The sequence below is a fragment of the Chinchilla lanigera genome, unplaced genomic scaffold, assembly GCF_000276665.1.
Source record: "Chinchilla lanigera isolate Chin_1 unplaced genomic scaffold, ChiLan1.0 scaffold00014, whole genome shotgun sequence".
Taxonomy (NCBI): Eukaryota; Metazoa; Chordata; class Mammalia; order Rodentia; family Chinchillidae; genus Chinchilla; species Chinchilla lanigera.
In genome coordinates, this window is record NW_004955415.1 from 20,182,322 (window position 1) to 20,199,808 (window position 17,487).

Here is a 17,487-nt window from a genome sequence, read left to right on the forward strand (position 1 = left end):
ACAAAGAATAACTGCAAGTTTCGCACTTTGTGCACATACCTTGACAGTGACAGATGCTCAGAAGTCTGTCTCTGACATAAACAACCTAGTATTGCTCCTGCATCTAAGAACCTTTGTCTGCAGCTGGTCATGGAAACCAGGAATCAGACTATGAAGTCACCCCATGCCTCAATGCTAATTGTATGGATTAAATCTGATTTGCACTTCTAAAATCCTGTAGAAACAGTCAGAGGCCAGTTTATTTTTGTATGTTATGCTTTTGCTCCGTGCTTTATTTGTTTTAAAATATGTTCCAAGAAACATCATAGAAGCTCCATGGAAAGGAGATTTTACAGATAAACAGAAAAAAAATGCTACACTGTCTGCCTATAGGAAATGCACCATTCTCTGGTGATATTAAAGATTGATAAAGAATGATGAAGGACTTCTGGTTAGGTTCTTTTAAGCCAGGGATCCACAGATATTTTTGGTTTGTGAGTGGTATCATCACTGCCATTGTAACATGAAAAGAGCCACTGACAGCAATGAGTGGTCAAGCACAGGTTCTAATAAAACTTTATTGATAGACCCTGAAATTTGAATCTCATATAATTTTTACATGTCACACAGTTTCTTCATCTCATAATGTTTGTAATCATTTGAAAATATAAAAACTGCCCTTTGCTTAGCTCAAAAACAAGCAGTACACAAGATTTCACTCATGGGCCCTAATCACCCCCAAAGTCCCTGGTTTATTGAGCCTGCTGTTTTCCCACTCTTTATGACTGTGGAACTGCTCCCACCCTGTGTTATCACAGTTATTAACATTCTGGGGAGCATGTTCTTCAGGTCAGAGTTCTTTGAACTGTGGTCTATGGTCCAACAGTGTCAAAGTAATGTGAGGGCTTGTTAGAGACACAGAACCCCAGAATCTCTGAGTTTAGGACCCAGCAACCTGTGTTAACAAGGTTTCTGGTGATTCTGACTCCTGTTGGAGTTGTTCTAAACTGTCCTAAATGTGCTGATTTGGAAACATGAAAGGAACCACTGTCAGAATATAGGGGTTCATCCAACCATCCATTCATTCATTCAATTAACAGGAACTGAACACCTGCTTGTGGTGGTGGTTTGAGATAATTAATTAGATACCATTGAGTCTCTAATGGACTGGGAAATTGCCTTACATCAGAGCTCCAGGGAATTGTTTTGAGTGGCTGGCTTTCCCATCCTCACTAAGTAGGCTTTGCTGGCTGGGCTATATCTCCAGCTCAGGTAGTGGATAGGAAGGAGGTTTAATGCCATAATAGGACTGAGGTGCTCCACACCACCTTGCTAATAATTACAGCTTTGCCGTTCACACTCTTGGAGCTACTGACATGGCTAATCAACATCATTCCGCCTGTCTCTTACAATGCTAGCCTGCATGCATTTGGGATCTGTGGGGACAATTTATGCAACACTAGTGATAAACAGCCCAGCAGATGACCTGAAGTTAGGCTCAGAACCCACTCTCCAGCCTTCCTCATCAGGAGGGTGGACATTGCTTTTCAGCTTTGAAATTCTGTCATTGAGATCTGTAAGATTCATCAGCCTTCCTTCCAAACCACAAACATAACCCTGCATTACAGAGTGAGACCAAGGTGGTGAGACCAAGGTAGTGAGAGCCCCTGGGAGGCATGAAAGAGAGGAACACACAAGGATCTACCACAGGGCTCCTCTGCCAGCGTGCCACCTGTCCATCTGCCAGATCCAGACAGGTTGCTCTCAGCATGGAGCCAGGGGGCCCTGCAGCTGTCCTTCCCATGCTGGGAATAGCAACTGTGAGAGGAGATTGACAAGGAAACATGCAAGGCTGGAGTGTGTGTGTGTGTGTGTGTGTGTGAGAGAGAGAGAGAGAGAGAGAGAGAGAGAGAGAGAGAGAGAGAGAGAAGGTACATCCATTAACAAATAAGAGACTAGGAGATAGCAAGAGCGCTATAGGTCTAAAGGCACACAGATCCCTACTTTTTGATAAATTGAGGTATTAGTGGGAAAGCCTGGGCACTTGCTTCCCCCAGGAAACTTAGCTGCAAATCAGGAAGACAGAGAAGAGAGCCAGAGATGCTCTTGTTTGCCTCCCATGGTAATCCCATGAGAGGTGCTGCTTGGTGACTAGAGACTCAGTACTTTGATGGTTTCCCTGGTTTCAGCTTCCACAGGTGCTGGGCACCACAGCAACTGGCCCCATGCTCAGCCATTAGTAAAGGAGAGCTAATTAGCAGATGCTGGCTTATGGAAAAAGTATAAGGCCATTCTGAATGAGCAAGGCTTTCAGCATGCTAAGCCCCCACACCTTGCCAAAGTTGATTAGAACTTTTTATCATTTATTCCCCTCAACAAGTCGGTGAGACTGGTATTTTTTGCCCTGTTGAGAAAGCTGCGGATCAGAGAGGATAAAGAACCAGCCCAAAGTCATCCAGCTTTTGAGTGTCACAACCAACAATCCAACTTGGTTTTTCAGGTATCAAAGCCATTACCCATTCTACTCAACTCAAGCCCATAATCTGCCCAACATTCCAAATGGCCCACTGTTTTATTCATTTAGGATCTATCACTCAGGAGAGCACTGGAATTTTGTTTCTGCTCCTTTTGAAGTTCAGGAGAGACTTCAATTAAATTCCTTCAGGTTTCTGTTTCCTAAATGCTTACTTTCTAAAGTGGATTGTTGCATTTAAATAACATACAAAGGCTGGACGTGGTGGTGCACACCTGTAATCGGAGCACTTGGGAGGCTGAGGCAGGAGGATCAGGAGTTCAAGAGGCAGGAGTTCCAGAACAGCCTGGACTACAAAGTGAGCTCAAGGCCAGCCTGAACTGTACAGCAAGACCCTGTCTCAAAAAGACAAAATAAATAAATTTTAAAAAAATAACATAAAAAGCATTTAGAGCATTTCTCCTTATATCATATGATAGATACTCTTATATTCTGGTAGCCAGGACAGGCATTCAAAAATTAGCTGGCTCATTGGCATAAAGCTGCACTGATTTTTTAAAACAGAGTCCCCATAAAAACCAATCTACTTAAGCTGACTCCTTCTAACTAGTATTTTTAATGCTAGTACTAAAATGTAGCCCTGAAACTTCTCTTCTTTAGCAGTGATTTTGCATTGACACCTTGTCTAAGAATTATGCAGTAGAAAAGAACTGTGACATCTATTATCTCCAAAGAAGTTACGCTTTAGGATTCCTCCTAAGAACCCTAAATAGTAAGATTTGCTTCACAAGAGTGATAAATATGAAAGATTCTTATACTGTGTACTAAATTAAAATCCCAGAGGCATTCCGTCTTTGCAGTTGAGAAAGCTCAGCAGAGTGGACCTAAGAAAATGTTTCACTCAACCTCCTCCCCCAGGGTCCTCTCAAGAGCCAGGCTCTTTTCCTTTCAGTGAGCATGTTCCTAATATTTGGTGATTCTGATACAAATAATAATGTGGAATTGCTCCAAAGCCCTAAATCTAATTATTCTCCAAGCCTCATCCAGAACAGACATAAATATGTTTTTCAGTTAGGAAATCATGCTCTAGGCAATGCTTCTATTTAAGCTTCGTCAGGACTTTGTTGTTAAGTATAACACCAGCTGCTGTAACAAAACCCAATAAAATGTTCATACTTTCAGTAACTTAGCCCAATAGATTGTATTGCTCACTGACATAAGAATTCAGATGTTTTTTGTCTGCAGTCCTTTCCTCCCTACAGAGATTTGGAGACTCCCAATTTCCTGTTATCTCATGGCATGGTCATCATGGGGCTTTGTTTTTGCTGGCAAAAGGGAAAAGAAAGAGAATAAAATACTAGCTTCTGAATTGCCTTAGTATGATAGGAATACACTGCATTTCCACTAAAATTCATGGGCTATCTCTAGCCCCATGGCACGGTGTCCCTTCAGTGAGAGGCCTAGCGATGCAGTTACTGACTAGATACACATTTCCCAGAGACCATGCTCTGCCAGGCAAGAGGGAAGACAAATGCCAGTGCACAGCTGACTGTTTCAGCTACAGGACAAGAGCCCATAGCTTCTATGATTGTGTTTTCAGAGAGGTTTCCATCACATCAGATACACACAGTATCATTTCAAATTCCCCCTTCTGCCTTTTACTCCCATCCCTCTGATGACCACGTGTAGGGACACGACTTCTTTAGGCAGGCCTGGTGTGTCCTTAGGTGCACCCAAACAACTGGGTAAGACCCCTAGTACCATTTTACCACACTGAATGACCTGACTTCTTCTTTCATCCTCATTTTGCCAATTACACTGAATGGAGTGACTCTTCCTCTTTTTGTTTATCAGTATGTCCCTAATACCCAGCTCTGTGTTGGCATCATACAGATGCTCAGTAAATATTTGAAAGGAAGGAAAAATAGAAGGAAGAAAAGAAGAAAGGAGGAGAGTTTGCTCTAGAGAGATCTCAGTCTTACTACCTACTATTTGTACCACAAAGATTTCAAGAGAATAGCCAAGAAATAGCTTGGTTATGTTTAAGGCCCAGGGCTCTTTCTACTTTGAAATGATAGTGGCTCATTCACACAGCAATCCTCTTGACAACATCTGATAACAACTAGAGACAAAAAATCTGCTGGCCTGTAACTTCCAATGCCTGTAAATACAATGGAATACTACTGAAGAGCAAAAAGGAATGAACCATTAGTATATGCTACATGGATGAATCTCAAAATAATTATACTAAGTGAAAAGAGGCAGGCAAAGACATAATAGATAGGGTGTGGTTTCATTTATATAAAACTCTAGGAAAGAAAAACTATGATGAGGAAGAGATGAGCAATTTTCTGGGCAGAAAAGTGGAGTGGGGTAGGGTTGGTAGCAGTGGGTGGTTAGGATTACAAACAGTATACAGAAGCTTTTGAGAGTGAAAGATTTGTTCATTTTCTCGATTACTGTCACGGTTTTGTGGGTGTATACAGATGCTAAAGCTTTTCAAAATGTCACTTCAAATACATGGGGCTGATTGTATATCAATTATAACTCAATAAAACTGTTTTAAAAATAATTGTGACAAAGAAAGTATAGAAACACACCATTCATCCCATCATTCCAAACCCTTGGGCAGTTTGTTTTTAAGCCTTCATATGTGTACAGGAATCTATCTCCTCCATAGTAAAGTTGGCAGGTGTGTATTCATAGCTCCTTTTCGATAAATGATATAACACTGTTGACCTCTATCTAAGTGTGGCTTCACATTAAATCCAATAAATCATGGGGATTGAGTGCAGATCATTTAGATTTGCTGGTCTTTGCCCATGTCTACACACACTCATATAATCCCCCACATTTTTTAATCTGTTTTTTTCTCAGGTTTGGTGGCCAAATCCATCACTGACCCCCCAGGCCAGGCGCCCAGCCACCCCCCACTACTACCATGGCCGAAGACGCAGACATGCGCAATGAGCTGGAGGAGATGCAGCGGCGGGCTGACCAGCTGGCCGATGAGGTGAGCAGTGGAGAACAGGAAGAGGGGCAAAAGATGGGGAGCGAAGGTGTTTGTCTCATTCGGGTTCTGTAAAAAGACTTTTTCTAATGTCATAAGTAAAATAGTAGTGATAAGACATTGGTTTCCTATATACCTAAGGTCTCTGCAGACTGGAAAAGCTCTATTATTAAACGCTGTATACAAATTGGTGTCTTGGCCTTAACTCCCAATTTCTTGAAACCTTGAGAGATGAAGATCTGCTAAGAAAAGTAGGGTCTGGATGACTTGCAAGCAGGGGTGTGCTAGAGCTGGTTCACTTCTGAGAGCTGACTGTTAGCACTTTCAGAAAATTCATAAGCTGGTTGCAAAACATAAGCTATCATTAAAATTGAATTATATGATCTGACAGTCAGACAGATTACGTGAAAATCAAAGATAATAAATACTCAAAACTCATGGCTTTCTGATTATTTCACAGAATTTTGCTATGACCTGTGCTGTTGAGTTTTTGTATCCATCTTATCAGAGCTGGGAATATTGTATAATGCGTTGTTACTGAGCGTCTTCCCAGCTTCATGGTCAGTGACATTATATTGTAGTTAGACATCTGATAGGGCAAGTATTTCTACCATGGACTCTGAAAACACTACAAAGCAAAGCTTGATTTATTGTTTTGTTGATTACCTAGATTAAGAAAGTAAAGGAAATATTCATAAAGCAAATTGAACTTAAAAGTATGCATGTCTGCCACCATTATACTAAGGATAATGCAAAACACTGAGGAAATCTTTCATTATTTGGAAATTACAGGTTTTTTAGTAAAGCCATTGCTTTGTTTATCGACAAATGAGTCAAGTTCCAACATATATCTTCATTGTTTCATTTTCCTTTTAGGAATAGAAATGAAACTACCCAATCAACACTCAACGTCACACAATACTAATTAGCTATAGACACAAAGTTCAACAAAAATTATAAAAAACTATCTGCAAGAAGCAACTGGCTATATGGAAGTAGAGTGTTGCATATTTTATTAATTGTAAATTGTGTGCTGTTCGTTTTTTATGTCAGTAAAATAATAAACTTGACTATGTGTCTATAGATCCACATACTTTTCCCCAGACATCCAGCTAAGTAAGCATTTACCAGGAAACCACTGCTTATAGCCATTCTCAACAAAAAGCAGCCTCCTAAGTGTCTCCCAGGAAAGTTAACCTCTTTCAGGTTCCTACAGATTCTTGGCCAAAATAAGTTTGTCTCTTGAAAGCACAGCTCCAAGAACTCACACTGCTTATTGGATTCTAGTAGTGATAGAGGAACTGAGAAAAAAATGACAACTGTGCCCGAGGGACCAGCACTGCGCTCAGACTTTCCTACACATTTTTTCTTATCTAAGAATGAAGATAATTATTATAGCTGTCTCCCATAGGCTAGTTATTTCAAACATGCTTGATTTTCTTCACCCTAAGGCGACAGCTTAATTTGTATTGATAACAACTTCCAATTGTGTTTCTAGGAGCTTTATAGGAAACTTGATGCTATATTCATCTCAATTCATGAGAAATGATGTTTGTGTTTAAAATTCAATATTCCTAGCCCAGGGAGGCCAAATTAGTCTTCTGAGTATTTGAGATAATTTTGCATGCATCCAGAGCATGCAAAATTATCTTTTCCAGATTACTTTGTCTTTAATATCCAGATCAGCTTCATATAGCTTTGATTTTATGAAGATAAGCTTTCGTGTAATTGCTTTAGGGAACCTGATCATGTAGAAAGCCCAATAGGAATGAAATTGAAAACTGGAAAAGACGTTTTGTTTCTCAGTTTCAAACTTAAAATAATATGTGGCAGGGACCTTTCGTGTTTCTCAAATGAAGAAAGTACTTCTGCCTTTCCAAGATCTCTCATTCCTGCACTTATGACATTTATTATTGTCATTTTTTTCCTCTCTAGTCGCTGGAAAGTACTCGTCGTATGCTGCAACTGGTAGAAGAGGTAAGGAATAACTTTATTTTAAAATAAGGAATCTCATCCTTCCTGCTGACATGCTCTTTTCCTAGCCCCTCTTCCCTCCCTAAGGCCATGATCCTCTGCTTTCAGTGTTGATACAGCCCGTCCCAAACCACATAATGAGGGAAATGGTGGATTTAAATTATCAGGTAGCCACCAATATAAATCCATCCTCCCTCCCAGCCCAGGCCACCTTTATGGTCTAGGATATAGAGAAACACCATAATTCCAAGCCATAGTTCCAAAGAAATCACAAAGGATTAGATCCCTTTGAACAAACTGGGGCAATTTTTAATAAATGAAGGAGTTATCTGCATAAAAACTCCCACTGTAATGATTTTGATGCCTATAAATAGCATCTGATCTCAAAATTCTGTTTTAACTGCAGGAATTATTATTTTTCGAGGCAAGAGGCACTAAAATTAATTTAAAAGATAGGAAAGACCTTTTAAACAAAGAAAAATCAAGTCCAATAAGTATAAAGGCTCTTTTATATTTCCAACTCTGGATTGTACATCTATTTGGTTAATGAATCCAAAACTATTTTTAAATGGGTAAAATAGGGCAGATAGCAATAATGGAATCAAAAGGGCACTTACAATAAACCTCACTCATTCCAATTTGGTAGAGCAGCAGTCAACCAGGAAGAATAAATGGATTAATTGAACTTTCCTATTAGGAGAGATGAAGTGGAAAAAGAATGGGTTGGACTATATTTATCTTAACCTAATAAAACAAGCCTAATAGTTTTTATTCAGTGAGATGGTGTTTTAGCTATGCTTTGAATGCTTCTGCTTATCAACTTATAAATTCATGTGTGATTATCATTTTTAGAGATCTTGGACTTTCTCTAACAGAATGATTCAATGAGCCAAGATACACACCTTACACTATTGTAAATTGCTTATGCAATGACATGAAGAGGGAAAAAAAAAGGTAAATTTCAGAAAGCTAAAGGAAATGCAACTGTGTCTCACACTCCAGGAGCTGACGTCTTGCCTTGCTTGTGCACCTCTAACTTCTCATGGCTAAATGAGAATTGCCACAGGAGGGATGGGGAGAAAGTGCCAATGATGGGTTCCCCAAAAAAACAGAAAATAAAAATCTGTTATTCTATAAATGACAATTTGAGCCTGCATTGTAGCACAAGTTAGCCCCCAGAGGACGGCAGCCCAGCAAGGGCCTCAGCAGCATAGGAAAGCTGCCTGTCATCTTTAAATGAAGAGAAATGTTTTTACTCTGCTCTGAGAACACTGCTTCTGCAGAAATACTTAAGGAGCAAGAAGAAGGCAGATATTCTAAACCTAGGAGTGCTTGCAAGGCCCTTTGCATATCCCCCAAATTATCATAAATAAATGAGGGGTCCAACCCTTAGGTACATGCCCATGTGAGCTCTGATGCTAACCTCAGTGGAACCCAGAAATAGCTGACACAGTCATTATATTGCATACTCATGCTATTATCATAGTATAGGTTTATGACCCTCAACCAGAGGCTTCAATCTCACTTTTCATTTTTGGTTTCATATATGCACAGGCAGTGGGCATTTCTAAAGTACCAGAATTATCCCCATTTGCTTGCCTGTGTACTTTTGAAATGCTACCTACCAGTGATGATGAACATTTTAGAGCTTTCGATGATAAAGACAGCCCGCCGCAGCACACACACCATAGGTTCACCATCACTGACTTTGGAAAGTGGTGAGGCCCAGGCAGAATACAGAATGCACCATGAACTGAACCACCCATCAGTCTTGGGGACATGAACATTTCTTTTTCATGTCTATAGATCTGCAAGCAGTGTTGGTTAGTCTTGAAAAATCAGCACCTGATCTCATTTATTCTAAGAAAAAAAAAAATCCCCAAAGATCTATTGATTGAAGTAGGATTCTCAAATTACATTTTTGTGTTTCCCCTGAAGTGTTTCTCGATCAAGCATGAAGTTGCATTTTAGAACAAGTAGTGAAACCAATGGAAGCAATCTCCTGCCTCTAATAAATGAGAAGAGACGATTAGACTTTCCGTTCTTAGGAAATTGTAAGCAAGGCATTCCTAGAGTGGATTGATTTGCTCTTACTTCCCCCTGGGTTATTTTATATTTATGGCCTTTGTGTCTAGGGCATTGGCTATTCAGATGATATTCTGCTTTTCAATTAAAAAAAGGAAATTCTCTTTAAAGAGAATCAACATTAAATATTCATCAAGGGCAGAAATCATTTGGAAAATCTGAGCTTTGCAATATCAGGATCTTACCCATGATCCCAAAGTTCATAAATGCTGTGTTATTTGAATTGCACTGAATCTTTATAGAAATTCAGCCTCAAAGACAGGAAAGGTTACTGAAATTGTGAAGTCTCCCTAAGGCCATCTCATTTTCAGTAGAATATACAACTTCTTTCCACCCTAATAGACTCTAGGGTATGACTGCTTGGCAGGGGAGAGGACTTGCTTTTTAATAAAGGTTTTTTACCATCAGCATTTCAAGGACAGTGTAAAGATATCCAAAGATTGATGGGGAAAGTTCACAAAAGCTGAATACCACAGACAGGTTAAAAAGGTTAGAAATCATGTAGTATTTGGTCACTAGAATGGAGTTAGGAGCTTGCTTTTGATGGATGCATTTCAACAAATATATTTATGGAATGCCTAACTCTAGGGATAGGAATAAAGAAATAAATTGATATCTTACAGGGCAATAGGTACGTAAATAACTGTAAATTCAAGATCATACCTGCCTTCAGCTCATAGAAGACAAAACAACTAATGGAATAAGAGAATCATGGAGGTGTTCTCAAAGAGGGAATATTTGATAGCAGGTAAAAAAAAGTTAACATTGCTAATTCTAAATGCAGGAAATGAAATCTACACATTAATGCTTTGGGCTATGAAAACTAAGCCCAGAAAAAGCCACACTGCTTTAGGGAAAGTCACTCACCAGCATCACTCTGCTTTCATGGAGTAGCTATTGAACCACTAACATTTCATGAATGTTTTAGCATCGTTTCTTTTTATGTCAGCTTACCTTTCAAAATGCCTTGGCTATGGGAAGAGAATAAGCATTGTAAAACTACGTTTGAGTTATGCCAAGGTTTTGCTAAAGAAAGTTTTAAAATTCAGGAAGGAAGTGATATGGGTTTTTATTTTTTGGAACTCCAGCAAATGACAGGGGTGTCCTAACTCTACAGCAAACGTATTGGACTTTGGGGAAAGCATCTCAAAAATAACAAAAGAAAGATTTGAAAGCACTCTATGAAGACCTTAGCTCAGCTATAAAAATAAAGATAGAGAAATAAATTTGAAAAAGATAGCAAAAAGTAGAAAAATCCTATCTCCAGCCCCCCTGCTTTAAGTAGACTCTTCCTAGCATGCTCAAACAGAAGTGAAGGATTGAGCTTCAGTAAAAATAGAACTACCACCACTCACTGCTAGCTATTAAAACATAATACTCTTTAAGGAATAAGGGAAAGTAATATTCTGCCTTCCCTGAAATATTGTCCTCATCCCCGTTCCTGCTCTGAGCTGCTAAATCTCCCAAAGAGCAACCTAGTTATTTTGATAGAGACTATTAGTAGAATAGTGAACTAATTTTAAGTTCTAACATTTATTGGGAACCTGCTACATGCCAGTTACTAGGCTTGAAGCCATTGTCATCATAGATTGATCAAATGTAAAATTTAATTTAATCCTTTAGCCACACTTCTGCTTTGATCCTCACTTTTATTTTGAGGTACACAGAGGATAAGTAAGTAACTTGCTCAAAACACACAGCCATGGGGCTGGGGATTTAGCTCAGCAGCAAAGCGCCTGCCTGGCAAGCGCAAGGTTGTGAGTTCGGTTCCCGGTACCGGAGAAAAACAAAACAAAAAAACAACAACAAAAAAAAAAACAAAACACACAGCCATAAAGGGCAGAGATAAAGTGAAAAGCCAGATCTACCTGATCTCTGAACATGAGTTCTTCCACACAACACTTGACTTCCCTTCCACCAACAACTCCTGCAATGTTTATTTTTCTTTGAGAATTCCACAACAGGCAAAAAGAGCTAAGGAAACAGCAGCAACCCATTGTAAAGGGACTGAGATTCCACTCAAATTAAATCTTACATCTCAATATGTTCTTTCCTGAACCCAGCACAGCCTCCTATAGAGTTGAACTAATTCAGAGATCTGTACTTTATGTAGTTCACTCATCCTCAGAATGACTGCGGGATGTGAGAGAGCTCTTACTGTCCCCATTTGACCATTAGGGAAGTTGAGACATGGAACAACAGGGATGTTAGAGCAACAGGACTACAAAGACAGGTCTAGAATTCAGAGCATCTGACTCCCAGACCCCAGATCTGCCCAATGACCAATTGTCTCTCACAGGGAGAAGCATAATGAAATGACATGTAACTGTCTCCCCTTATGCTTACTACCTGGGGCAGAGTAGAGGACTGATAAACATGTGTTGGATAAATGAATGAATGAGGAAATGAAATAATTAATGAGTTAAATAATAAATTAATGGAAGAATGAGTGGGTAAGTAAGTGAATGAGCCAACCTATCATCCATACTATCTTCCTTGACATCTCTGCCCATATTTACAAACAAGGGAAATATTCAGAAAGGTTAGGGGACCCTTTCGTAGTCTCTCCAACTCACTGGTGGCTGAGCTAAGTGTAGAATTCAGCTTTCCTGACTCCTGTGTCAGTCCTTTCTGCACATGTTCTGGCAGATTGGAGCAACTTCAAACATTCTCACTCCTTCCGATTGGTTCTGTGAATCATTCTGGTGCTGAAACATTGCACACCAAAATGAATCTATGTGAAATTATACTTGCAAGTTTCCATGTAAAATACATGAGTATACAGAATGCTAAAATGCTTAAGTATGTGAGAACTGTACTGACCAAACCAAAAACACTAACCTTTTCTCCATCCACTGTCCCCAGTAGAAGGAAGCAGAGACCTCAGGCACAAGTTGATTGGGTCCTCAAGAAGAAAATGTTCCCTGAGATGCCCCTGTCCTCACCAGAACTTGCACTGTCACATCCATATGTCTGAACAAGCCATCTGCTTTGCATCATTTAGTCTCACAAGCAATGGCTGAAACATGCAGAAAAAGGGCAAAGAGATTGTGAAGATACAGGCTCCTGTAGACAAACGTCCATTTATAACACATTTAAGATTTTGTGATCTAGAATCTTGCTCCAACCTGCATCCAAACACTTGCTAGAAAGGCAGAAACTCAGGCTTCTCCACAGCCCTACCACATCAGAATTTGCATTCTAACGAGATGTTTCATATTCAGGGGATCCGTATACTGTTAAAGTTTGAGTAGTAGTGGTCTGGGAGCTTTGGATTGTAGATAATATTGATGATACTTTTAGTTGGCCTAGAGGTCCGGCTACACATGCATTTTAGAAATCTATTCATTTTGTAAGTACTTAATGCCATGTAGCTGTAAGTCAGTCTCCATTCTAGCACATATTCCCCATGTTAATTTATCAAATTCACATAAGGACTCAATGAAGGATAAACTACTAGTGCTGTATTACAAATAAGATAACTGAGGCACAGAGCAATTATGACCCTTGTCTGAGGTCCTACAGCTAGCAGATGAAATCACCAGGACTCTGGCCCAGGATCTGACCCAGCAAGTATGCTCTGGCTGACTCCTCTGGAAGTCATTTGGAACCAACACCATTCAAGCTGCACTCTGACTTGGTCACTATAAAGCCTGTTGACAGGTTCAAAGGCAGTGTAGGCTTTTTTGTCCTGCAGAGCTAACTGCAGACATTCTCTAAAATGGCAGGTTTATAGCAATTTACAGAAATAATATTCAGTGTTTTATTTTACTTTTTAGAAACACAGCTGGAATTTATTTGTTGGCCTCCACTAACATTTCCCTCTTCCTTTCTTAGTTCTAAGTAAGTTGGTAAAATAAAAAAAATAAGTAGGGCTATGAGGGATGTCTTATTTTATAATTTATTCTGTGGGTTTCCATGACCTTTCCTTAAGAAACGAATTTATTCAAATTATAAGCAATGGCATTTTATACCCATAAATAGTCACCATGTGTAACGGAAAGTCTTCACTGAACTGGTTAGAATTCCTAAAAATGGTAATTCCTACATACAAATAATATGAATATCTTCCTTCCTTCTCCCCTGCCCACCAACTCCCATGCCTGTTCTTCCCAAATCCAGAAGGTACTACTTATTTGGATAATAAGGAGTGAGGTGAGGAATGCCTTAACTCCTCTTGTGCACAGAAACTGCAGTAGGCTTGTAGAGAAGTTATTTTCTCACTCTATATGAGTGGTGGCGAACCTATGGTTCTCATGCTGCAGCCAGCTGTTTGTTATTGAAAGCTCTAAAACATTTGCTGTCACTGGTCTATATCATTGTGAGAATTTTAGATTTCAGTATAAAAAGCTCTTATTTTTATTTTGTTCCCTTTTTTTTTTTTTTTTTTGAGACAGAGTCTCACTATGTAGTTTAGGCTGGCCTTGAACTCATTATGTAGCCTAGGCTGGCCTTGAACTTGGAGCCATCCTCCTGCCTCAGCCTCCAAAATGCTGGGACTATAGGCATGGGCTGCCACAACCGGCTTGCTCCCTTTTCTAAATCTTGCAGTACTTTTTCCCTTAGAGAGAAAATAGAAGAAAGAATTCCTTTGGAACTGTGTTTTTCAACATGAAGCCGTGCTTCATATTATTTGTATGGCTTTGTGAAGCCGTGCTTTCTTCTGATTAACCAAAAAACCTCATTCCCAAGATTTTTAGTCTTCCTCATGGGGATCCTTCCCCATTCACTGATGGGGACTTTCTAATAGGATATGCCACAGAAGAAAATTTAATTTAGAAGATTTTTGAAAGATTTTCTTTCTGTGTTTGCTGTTAGGAAAGCTATAGGTATTTTTATTGTCCAGGTATAAAATTACAGTGCATTAGTAAGTATATGTATTCCAGTATGTATTTCATGTATTAGACCCTTCATCCCCAGCCTTATTCTATGGAGATTGTACTCCACCCCTTCCTTCTGCCTCTGAGTCCCTGACAGAGCAGGTCCACAGGTCACCAGTTCTCCGAGCCTCTCCCTGACTCCCTAGTGGTCTCACCATACTTCCTCCCTTTTTGCTTTTGGTCCTTCTTCATTTTCTGTTTCTAGGCCAATTGTCTCCTTACTGATTTCTCTTTCTCTCTTTTCTCTCTCTAACTCCTTTTCAACTTTGCTACCATAACTGGAATATAGAGTAAAGATGCTGGTATCAGGACTTTGGTTATGTTGGATGAGCAAGGAGGTAAGTTCTACTTTCTTCACTAAAAATAATTCCTCATTGGAATAAAATGCATTTTTTAATTCTTTGTGCATCCTCAGGTGGCCATTTTGACATGCGTTACACACGTGCATGAGTGTCGGGCTCTAGAATTTTCATCTTACTATTTTTCTTTCTCTGTTGAAAAAACTTGTAAATGTGTGAAAATGTTCAGGCTGTCTCCATGATTGAATGAATGATACTACCTCTGTTACGTATTTTGAAGGCAAAAGCCACATGTTTATATGTTTTTAAAAGCATAATCTTTTGTATGGCGTGAGAATTCTCCTGGTCTCCTTGCCTCTCTATTTCCCCGTTATTTTGGTTTTCTTCCAGTAACACCCAGACAGAAGGAAAGTATAATACATCACCCCAAGCACACGTGCCCATGCTAATTCAGTACCTGGCAATTTTAATTTTCACATCTTCGTGTAGAATCCTTAAATAATTGGAAGCTAGTCTTCATAAAACACAAACAAAGGGCAATCATCTAGAAGGAGATTTCAATCAATTGAAATGTTTGGCCTATTTTTGGTTTTGTTGTTGTTGTTGTTGTTTTGTTTTGTTTTTCTCCAGTACCGGGAATCGAACTCACGACCTTGAGCTTTCCAGGCATGCACTGTGCCACTGAACTAAATCCCCAGCCCCTGTTTGGCCTATTTTTAAAGTCATTGTAGACATACTAGAAACAAAATTCAGAGTGTACATTTTAGTAGAATATCTGTAGGGTGGAACTTAGAAGAGCTATGCCTTAATTTTTGTTTGTCTCAACATAGCTGTCTAAGTAGTAATGTACATAATTATAGCTTCCAGTTTGTCCACTGATTCCATTTTGAATCTTATCATAATAAGCAGACTTTTGAGAAGTTTCTTTCTTTATTCATAGTTGATGAAAGCATTAGAAAACTTGTGAAAATTATGGATGTATTTATTATTGACAAAAAAATAAAAACTGTAGAACTTAGTCATAGCAAAAGATACCATCAGCCTCAACCACAAATGTGAAACTGGGAAGAAAACTACCACACAGATAACAGGCATAAAACACTTTAAAAAAAAAAAGTAGAAAGGCTTTGCATATCATCCAAAAAAGGCAAAAACCTGAAAGAAATATTGATGTAAGATGTAAATCAGTTTACAGACAGACATATGACATTATGCTACAATCATCATTGGTAATGAGATACCACTGTATCTAGCAGACTGACATAAGTTTTAAAAATTGATAACCAATGTTACAAGTATGTTGAGCAAACAGAAGCTGTATTTCTGCAGATGGGTGCTGTAGGCTGACACAAATGTCATGTAGAGTAATTTAATAACATCTTCAGATTATAAAGTGTACCTATCTTTGACTGTGACATTCTACTCCAGGAATTTTTTACTAGACACAACATGTACATTTACAACTATATGAATAAAATTGTGCATACTTGTAATCATGTAAGACTAGGAACAATCTAAACATCTGTCAGCAGGGAGATCAACTAAATCAGTTATGGTATGGCCATGAAAGAACTATTCTGCAACCAATACAGTAAATCTTCATTTACTGAATTCTGGGAGTTGATGCAGGGATAGGAAGGGAATGAAGGAAGGTAAATCATGTAGCAAATGCTAAGAACCAATTAGGAGGATAGCAGATTAAATGTTTAGAATGAGTCAAGGGGAGAGAGAAGAGGTAGGTAAGGCAAGCTTCCACACTGGAATGTAAGTCTGATGTCCATAAAGGGAGGTGGAGAAGGAAGGAACATTGGGTGGAAAGAGCCTCAAACTGCCGTGCTGCTCTGAGAAATTCTCAGCCCAGTGGGCAGGAAGAGCAGCAGAAAAGATCGCCCACTAGAATATCTGTAGTTCTTTTCACCCCATTGGCTTCAGGCAACCCAGAGAGAGCTGGGTCATACCCTAAACACTGTGTCTGTTCCCAGGCCAGAGCTAGTGGCCCCCTTTCAGCGGATTGCCTTTTGCGTGGACCCCCAAGGGCCTCATACCCATCACTGTCACCAAAGGTTTTATGTTTCTATATTATTTATTTGTATTCATCTTTTTGATTAATATACATCAAATTAAAAAATCAGAAAAGATTTTTTGAAAAAACAATTGAACATCAACCCTCAAATAATTCACAGTAGCATCTCATTAACTCTTCCAGCTAACAATTGACAATGTGAAGGTGCTGGAGAAAGGAAACTTACAACAAAAAGAAGATTTAGGAAAGACTCAGATCAACCCTAGTGCTTTACTTCAAATTTTCAAAATGGAAATTGTCAGAAAGTTATTTTCATCTTAATAGTATACTTTATTGACACCAATATATCTAAAATATCATTTCAATGTGTAATATATATAAAATTATTGAGATGTTTTACACTATTTTGTTCATGCTAAGTCTTCAATATATACACAAATGACAGAATCTAATGGAGTTCTATTTTAAGGTATGTCAATAACAGTGGCAGTCTATACAACTCCTTTAAATGGATCTGCTATCATTATAAGGCTTGGTCTGTTTAATAAATGTCCCAGATCTTAAAACTTGGAATGAAACAAGACATTGCTTTAAAAAAATTAAACAGCAGGCTCCCAAATGGAAGAGTGGCACCTCATTTCCAGAGCAAAAATGAAGCACATACATACACTCAAATAATTCACAGTAGCATCTCATTAACTCTTCCAGCTAACAATTGACAATGTGAAGGTGCTGGAGAAAGGAAACTTACAACAAAAAGAAGA

At 38.9% G+C, this 17,487-nt stretch overlaps 1 protein-coding gene across 3 annotated transcripts in view; it reads left to right on the plus strand.

Annotated features, from left to right (window-relative positions):
- The window catches only part of Snap25 (synaptosomal-associated protein, 25kDa), an 85,480-nt gene that overhangs the window by 48,961 nt on the left and 19,032 nt on the right, over positions 1-17,487 (plus strand). For all 3 annotated transcript variants that reach the window (XM_005380872.1, XM_005380870.1, XM_005380871.2), the window contains exons 2-4: positions 5,330-5,465; positions 7,398-7,439; positions 14,691-14,739. In XM_005380872.1, the coding sequence (XP_005380929.1) occupies positions 5,394-5,465; positions 7,398-7,439; positions 14,691-14,739 (163 nt within the window). In that variant the 5' untranslated portion in view covers positions 5,330-5,393. The remainder of the gene's footprint in view (positions 1-5,329; positions 5,466-7,397; positions 7,440-14,690; positions 14,740-17,487) is intronic.